The following is an 8,763-nucleotide window of genomic DNA, read 5'->3' as shown; positions in this document are numbered from 1 at the left end:
AATTGAAGAAATTACTAAACAATTTGCTGCTCCAGCTTCAACTGAAGAAAAGAAAGAAGAAGAAGTTAAAGAAGAAAAGAAGGAAGAAGCAACTCCAGCTGAAACCGAAGAAAAGAAAGAATAAATGAATTATTTCCTTTTGTTATTGGGTTTAAATTATAATATTAATTTATATTAAATTAAAATTCTGTAATGTAAAGAAGTTACCACGTAGTTATGATGTAACTCTTTTATTTTTTTTCTTTAACAAATACAACTTCAGGAGAAATAGATTTCTAAAGAAAAAATTAATTAATATTAATAAAAGTATTAAATTATCTTATTCGTTCATTTTTATGTACTTTTCTTTAAAAAATTTTCATATTAACTAAGATAATGTTGTATCGTTATTATTTAATATTTATTAATTGATTTTTTTTATTATTATTTAATAAAATATGATGAAAATTCTATTAGAAAATATAATGTTTTATTCCATTTTAACAGTTGGACAAAATTTCCATTTTTGTTTTAATTTATCAATTATATTAGAATACCGTCCATTGTTATAATCTTTTTTATTTATGACAAAATACTTTTTCTTTAATGTATTAAGTTTTTCTGTTATATTGTAAGAAGAGCTATTATTATTTTTCTATTATTTCTTTAATAAGAATTTAGTAGCTTCTTCAGAGACTCAAAAAAAAAAGCATTATAAAAAATTGAATTTGCTTGTTATTAAACAAAGTAATATTTCTAAGTTGGTTTAGGTAATTTAATTAAAAACAAATTAATAAAATAATAAGTATGATTTTATTTTTCCAATGATTTATAAATTAAACATTTCTAATATTTACATAAGAATAATTATAGTTTAAAATATTAAACCAATATCCAAAATTGTTTTTTCAACAATTTTATTTTAGTTAATAATTAACATTGGTTATGTAATAACAATTAATAGCAAATCACTTTGTTTATTTCTAATAAATTACAAAACATTTAAAAATAAAGAATATAAAATGATAAATACATTAATATTTTATATCCATTTCAATTTTGTTTTTTTTTTTACAACCTAAATATTGTTATTAGAATAGATTGAATTATTTCAATTTGCAAAAGATAAATTAAGTTTAGTCTAACTTTTATTTACACCTTAAGACAATCAAATAATTAAAGGAAGAACTATATTAAAATTGTTGTTATTTTAAGGAGTTAATGATAAATTCATAGAAGAACTAATTGGTGGAGTAGTAAATCCATTACCTAAACGAACAGAAAATTCACGACAAGCAACAATTGAGAGTTCCATATTCCAATTACCCATATGAAGACTATTTGAAAATAAATGACAAGAATAATTTAAATTTTTAAGAAGGACAACATTCATTGGAATAATTCCTTTATAAAGAGAAGAGCCATCAAGAATTTTAATTTGAATAATTCCAAGAGCTAAAAAAGGTTGAGGGAATTGCATAAGTTTTAAATTAATAACAGATTGTCCTTGAGTAATTTGTTGAAGAGATAATTTAAATTCAGTAATTTGTTGAAGATATTTAGAAATGAAAGTGAGTGATATTTCTTTAGAATCAAATTTAATATTTTCTAAAGAATTAAATTTAATAACAAGTTGAAATTTTGTTTTAGTTTTATTTGGAGTTTCAACATAAGGAACACTTCCTGTCCAAGCAAAATAATTATTTGTTAAATAATTTTGAATAGTTTGAATTGTTGGATATTTAAATAAATCATTTGAAGAACAATTCATAAAATTCCATTGATTTCTATAATATAAAAATGTTCCTTTTTGAGTTTCCATAATATTTTCACATTGATTTAATAATTCATTTAAACTTACTTGTCGTTTTTGAGTAATAAAAAATAAATGATTTGTTGTTAATGATAATTCAATATTTCCTTTTAAAAATAATTTGTCATTTATTTCATTATTTAAATCAAGTGCTACTAAACCAATAGAAGTTTGATGAATATTAAATGTAAATGCAATTCCAACAATTTTTGGTTTTTCATTTGATTTATTTTTTGATGTATAAACTTTAGAATAAAAAAGATTTGATAATACATGAATTTGTTCTTTTAAAACTAATATACAATGGACTATAATTCCTGTTTCTTTAACTGCAAATATTTCATATTTATTTGGTTGTTGATGTGATAATTCTTTAATAATTTCCATTAAAAGAAGAATACCAGGTGTAACTGAATTAATATGATTTAATTGAATTGGAAATGATGTATTATATAAAACAATATCAACAATACTGCTTTGAATTTCTTTAACAAATTCCATTATTTCAATTTGATTTGGTATTTGATTTATTTTATTTAATTTCCATTGAATACATGAAATTGTAATATTTTTTGTTATTTGATTTGAAATAAAAGTAGAACTACGATTAATTAATATTGGTGTTGAATTTGGTGTTTTAATTCCAATAATATTCATTAATGAATGAGCCTCAACGATTGATGGAATTTCATATTTTAATGCTTTACTATCAGTTGCACATAAAATAATAATTTGTTGAGGATTTTCTTCACACATTTCACAACGAACAATATCATGAATAGGGATAGTTCTAGTTAATTTAGAGTCATAATTATATTCTTTAAAAAAAGAAGAATCCAAATGTAAATGAACAGTGTCTTGAATTTTAATATTATGACGATATTTTATTGCTTTAGGAATACATAATAAAACATTATTACATTTTTCATTCATCTAAACAATTAGTTTTAATTAATTATAAAGAAATAACTATTAAATCAAACATTTTCTTGATCAAATATTATTTTTCCCATTATAAAATCTAATGTTTCTTGTGGTTTTTTATATTGATCAGTTTTAACTGATATTATGGTTCTTTGAACACTAATTAATCCATCATTAATCATTCCTTTAATTTCTCTTTTTCCTTTTCTTGTAAAGTCTGTTTTCATAGCATCTGTTTGAGTATATCTATAACTCATTACATTAGCATGATCAGCCCATAAATTCATAAAATTAGTAAGTTCTGAATTAGAAATAAGAGAAGTAAGAGGTAATAAAGTTTTATTTCCAAGAATAAGATTTAATTGTTTACTTAATAAATATTTGGCAATTGAAGATTGAATAACATTAGTTCTATCTAAACAATCAATACAATTTGTTCTAATAATTCCTAATTGATTAAATAATTCTTTAGAATTATTAAAATAAAATTTATTCTTTTCTAATATTGGTTTAATTTCCTCCATTATTATTTCAATATTTTGATACTTTTGATTTGCACAAATTTTATGAAAGTCAAATCCAAAATATTTAATTGGAAGTAAATTTGCTTTAACAAAAAGTTCATACATATCATGTAATTCTTTTTCATCTCCATTATTATTTAATAAATTAATAACTGTAATTTCTCCATACATTTCTTTTAACATATTAAAATGTTTAATTAAAACATCATTTTGTCTTGAGTCTTCTACAAATTTTCCTCTTGGTTTAAATAAATCTTTTTCTTTTGTTTTCCAAATTAAAGGAATATTTCCACGTATTTGAATAAATGAACTATTTGTAATACCATCAGTCTAATTGATAATTATGACTTGTTAGATTATTAATTTATTAAGTTAGTATATAAAAAAACAATATATTTTATTTAACAAACAATAATTTGTTCTGTTTCTACAAAGTTTGAAACATTTCCTGAACTATCAGCTCCACGTGAAGAAAATCTCAACCCTGCACGAGTTTTATCTCTTCTTGAAATTAATATGTATTGAATATTTTTTGATGAAGAATTTATTAAAGGTATTGATTTAATAAACCCATCCATAAATACAACAATCCAATGTGCAAAATATGGTTGTAATATTGAAACTAAACTTTCATTCCAAAAGAATCTTGGATCAGTAAATGTTGTTTCTTGTTGGTTTTGTAAAGTTAAAGTTATGTCTAAATCATATGAATAATATAATTTAAATGTCATTAACATTTCTTTTACTTTACTTACTTCTTCTTTAACAAATGATGATGTACTTTTCCATTGTTCAATTGGTAAAATTGGTAATAAGTCAATACTTAAAACTTCTAAGATTTTTTTTTCTTGTAATGAACATGTTTCTTTACTTTCTTGAATTACAATAGCAAAATTAATATTCTCTATTTTAATAAATCCCATTAGTTCAGATAATTGAAATGTTTGAATTACTTCTCCTTGTAATTTTTGTGTTGTTAATTTATAACTGGTATATTCAATACTGAAATAGTCTTTAATTCTCAAATTCTCAAAAACTACTCCATCGCTTCTATAATTCACTAATAAGTGTTTCATTAATTGCTTTGAAAAATGATCTTATTTAGTTACTATAGAATTTTCTTGTCAAGTGGACTTTTGTGTTATTCTATTTAAATTTTTTCTTTTTTTTTTCTTAAATCTATTTTGCTTTTATTTATTTTTCATAGAAAATATTATGTTATTTTATCATATCAATAAAAAAATAATATGTGTTGTTTCGTGTGTATTGTTATTTTCTTAAACCAAATTCATTTCTTATTAGTTTTTTTATCAACTGAATTTTTTACTCATAATATGTTTTATACAATTTTTATTGAGTGATTCTTTTTTTAATATTTTTCAATTTTTAAAAAAAAAAGGTTAGAATAGAAGTTTTATTTTTGTTATGAGAATAAAGAATTTTCTCAATTCTCTTGTTGGATTACTCATTTTTATACAGCTGATTCTAAAAGATAAATCCAGAAAAACATTAAAAAAAAGAGAATACGGATATAATTTATTAATAGAAACTCATTTCAAATTATATTTTTCATATAACTCCATTCCACCACCATCAAGGTTGTCAATACTTTTTAAATATATCAACTTCTGTATTAAATGAAACATATTATACACTTAATGTAACTTTTTTAATGTAATCAATATATGGTGATTATAGTACTCTCAGGTTAGATTAATTAGGATTTAAACTTCTCTTATAATGATACCTGTATTTCTGGGATATAATAAAAGTATCAAATCAAATGAAATAATCTCGTAATTTATTAGTCTGGTTTTGAACTGTTTCTTTAACTATATATTTTTTCTTAATGAATTACATTGTTTTGCTTCTTTGATTATGAGATTTTTATTCCTTCTTATGTTTATCTAATTCTTTTTTATGAATTTTTTATCATTAACTCCTTTCTTGAGTTAACTTTAACTCAAAACTTTTATTCTTTATAGTGATACTATATATTTTCGATACTATCTAAATTGTTTTGTGCATTTATTCCTCCAGTTTTTAATTCAAATATCTTGATTTTAGATGTTCATTTTTAGAATATTATTTTATCATTTTAATTTAACCTTTTTATTTTTAGCTTAGATACTACCATTCTCTTCTATACTTTTAATAATTGTTATTTAGTAATTACACTTATTTCAGTTATTATATTTTTGATGTTTATAAAGTTGAACGAATGTCTTTTTTGTTATTTTTTATTAATTAATTAGTGTTGTAGAGTAAATAATTTTTAGAATACCATAAGATAGTAATTATTGTTAGAAATGATGGAGTTTGTTAATTTTACTCTTTTTGAATGTTTTGTAACTTATATTAAAGTACTGTGATTATGATGATATGAGATATAAATTGATTCATAAATAATAGGAAAAATATGTAATAGAAATAGAAGAAGAAAATAAATATAACTATGAAATTTTCAAGTTGAATGAAAGAATTTATAAATACATCCTAACCTAAAAATAAAAAATGTTTTAAATTTAAAATATCTTCAACTCTTATAGTCCACAAACACCAATTTTTCTGCATGTTTGTTCAGTATTAAAGGTTAAAGGATCTCTTACTTTTAGTGCATGTTCAGCAATTTTTAGTGCTAAGTTAAAACAATTTGTTTGTTTATCAGGGACAAACCTTTTACAAACTTTTTCCATTTCTTTAAGAATAACACCATCCTCTTTTCTTTCAATAAGATTTTTCTTAGTCAATTCAGTTAATGTTCTACACAATGGACAATCACCTTTATCTTTACATTGATTTTGTTTTTTGATAAGTTCTTCCCTCATTTCAATAGCAATTCTTCTTAAGACTTTTTGACTCCATTTAATTCCTTCTCTACACCTAATTTCAATACTAATCAATTCATTTAATCTTCTTTCATTTTCTTTTAATCTCTCAACTACAATACCTTGTTTCTTAACATCTTTTTCTTGAATACTTTCAATAATTAATTGCCTTCTTTTCTTTTCAAGTTCTTTTTTCTCTCCTTGGACCTTCTTCATAATCATTTTTCCAATTACTTCAAATCGTTTTCCTTTAAAACCTGTTTTCTTCATAATTTTCTTTTCAAGTTTTTCAATTTCTTTTAATTCTTCTTTATGATATCCAATACTCTCTTTCAAAGTATCGAGTTTGTTTTGGTATTTTTCTTGACTTCTAAAGATAGCGATATTTCCTCTAAGTTCTTTAGCCAATTCATTTTCTTCTATTCCAATCTTTTTAGTTAAAAATTCTTTCTTTTCTTTAACATGTTCTAAGGCACGTGCTTTAAGACTAAATGACTCACGAGCAATCCAGAAATTCTTAGTCATTCTTAATTCGCTTAAATTTTTTCTTAGTCCTTGTAAAACATAATGAATACGGTTTAATTTTGCATTCAATCCTTGCTTTTTCATATTTCTAATTCTTTTTCTTGATTCAATCATACTTTTGATTTTCTTTTTGTCTTTTTCACTCATTTTATTTTTTGAACAGACTTTAATCTTCTCCCTTTTTGTTAATCTTTTTTTTTCTTTTTCAATTTTCTCTTTTTGTTTAAGTAATTTTTCAACTTTTTCTTCTTCGTGTCTAATAATTTTTTCAGTAACTTCTTCTAATGCTACTTTCTTTCTTCCAAGAATCTCTTTTTTCTCAACAATTAACTTACGGACTTTTTCCCACTCGGTGTAAATACTTTTACTTCTTCTAATCAATACAACCTTTCTACCGACATCCTTACTTTGATTAATAATTCTTTTAAAGTAGTTAATTTCTCCATTAAGTGAACCAAATCGTTCTTCAAGTTTAAATAATTGTCTACGGATGATGCGTATCTCTTTTCTCAAAGATCGTTCTCTTTCTTTTTTCTCAATTATATCAGCATCTCCAATTTCATTAATACGTTTTTCTAATAAGGATAGTCGTTGTTGTAAGAGTCTTTTACGTTCGCTAAATTTCTTATTCTTTTTATTGTATTCACTAATAGAAATTTTTCCTTGATTATTTTTTGAGTCAATCTCTTCTAGTCTGTGAATGTAGTAATTAAGTTCTTGTTCATCTTCATTAACCATTTTATGTAATAAAGAAACTTTAATTTCTTTGAAATTTGATAATTCTTTTCTTTGTTCTTCAACAACAAATTTATATCGTTTGATGGCTTCAACACTTTCATTTAACCTTTCAACAGCTTTGGTTTTCATAAATGAGAAATACTCAACTCTTTTATTTAATTGGTGCTGTACTGTAGGACAAATATCTTGTCTTCCTTGCATATTTTTCCAGTATTTCATTTGATGATTCATTTTAGCAACTATTTTTCTCATTTTCTTCTCTCTTTGTAAAGCATTACTAAGATCAATTCCAGCATTTATTGCTATAGTTTTAATTTCTCTTTCTTTCATATCCAACATCTCTTCTTTATAGTTTCTCTTCACATCAACTAACTTTTCTTTCATTTCTAAAATTTTCATCTCTTCATTTTTTTTCTTTTCTAATTTTCTAATCTTTTTTTGAATCTTCTTTATAAGGTGATGTGATTTATTTTTTTCACTTTTGATACTTTCTTTAATTAGGTTAACCTTTTCTTCTCTTTCTTTTTGTTCTCTTCTCCTTTTTTCAATCTCCTTTATTTGCCCTTTTACAACTTTTTCTCTTGCAACAGTCACATTATAGTTTAGTTGTAGTTGGGTATTATCTTTATTACTATCTAATTGTGTTTTATAATCTTCAACTCTTTGTTGAATAGCTTTTAAAGTGAGTTGTAACTCCATTAGTCTTTCTTCTCTTTTTTTCAATAACTCTTTTTCTTCATTAACCATTTGAATTTTCATTTTTTCCCATTTATCAATTTCTTTTCGTTGAATAGCATTTAAATCTAATTTTCGTTGGATTTCTATCTTTTTTTGTTTGTTTTTAGTACCTTTTATCTGAAGTTCTAACTGTTTACGTTCTCGTTCATTTCTTGAAATCTTTTGAATTTTCTTCATTGAAACTTCAGCTTCTTCTCCAGCAAATTTTTGTTTAATATGTTTCTCTATGTCACTTAACATGTCTGAATTTAATGAAACCTGGATAATGTCATATTTAATACTATCATCGATTTGTGCTTGTACGCTTAGTGTAACTAATAACACAAGAATGATCATTAGTTTTTAATATTATACTTTTCTAGTTCCATCTCTTTATTTTTTTTTTCTTTTCTTCTTTTTCCTAAAAATGTCTTGTTGATTTTTGATTATTTTTTTTCTGTGTTTTTCATAAAACAGAAAAAAAGATATTATTTTATTTTGAAATTGGAATTTACTGACTGAAATATTCAACCAAAGATGAATTGGATTTATTAAAGGTTTATTATCAAATTTGATGAGTTTTTCATTTATAATAATATTGATTATTTTTGGTAAACTTTGAATGGTCAACAATAATAAATCATTCTTAGTTTAATAAACGCTACCCCTTTTATTACTACATAAAATATTAGATAGAAAAATATCAGAATGGTTG

At 22.9% G+C, this 8,763-nt stretch overlaps 3 protein-coding genes across 3 annotated transcripts in view; 1 reads left to right on the top strand and 2 right to left on the bottom strand.

The window, feature by feature from the left end:
* ENU1_145980 (transcription factor BTF3, putative) overlaps nucleotides 1-6 on the top strand; it is a gene marked incomplete at both ends in the record, with an annotated part of 474 nt that extends 468 nt beyond the window's left edge. Inside the window, one exon of the mRNA XM_008860481.1 lies at nucleotides 1-6. This exon is cut by the window's left edge and continues 468 nt beyond it. Within this exon, the coding sequence (XP_008858703.1) occupies nucleotides 1-6 (6 nt within the window).
* A 1,183-nt stretch (nucleotides 7-1,189) lies between these two features.
* On the bottom strand, nucleotides 1,190-4,316 carry ENU1_145970 (phosphoinositide phosphatase, putative; the record flags this gene model as incomplete). The annotated part of the gene is made up of 3 exons (XM_008860480.1): nucleotides 1,190-2,725; nucleotides 2,776-3,570; nucleotides 3,651-4,316. The coding sequence occupies 3 exons, from the start codon at nucleotides 4,314-4,316 to the stop codon at nucleotides 1,190-1,192; spliced, it is 2,997 nt and encodes a 998-aa protein (XP_008858702.1).
* A 1,467-nt stretch (nucleotides 4,317-5,783) lies between these two features.
* Nucleotides 5,784-8,405, bottom strand: ENU1_145960 (hypothetical protein; the record flags this gene model as incomplete). Its single annotated transcript, XM_008860479.1, has 1 exon — nucleotides 5,784-8,405. One exon carries the CDS (start codon nucleotides 8,403-8,405, stop codon nucleotides 5,784-5,786), a length of 2,622 nt encoding a protein of 873 aa, XP_008858701.1.
* Between the last annotated feature and the right edge of the window lie 358 nt (nucleotides 8,406-8,763).

Source organism: Entamoeba nuttalli (genome assembly GCF_000257125.1).
Source record: "Entamoeba nuttalli P19 unplaced genomic scaffold asmbl_6025, whole genome shotgun sequence".
NCBI lineage: Eukaryota > Evosea > Mastigamoebida > Endamoebidae > Entamoeba > Entamoeba nuttalli.
Note: the sequence above shows the minus strand (reverse complement) of the source record. Positions and strands in the feature narration are given on the sequence as shown.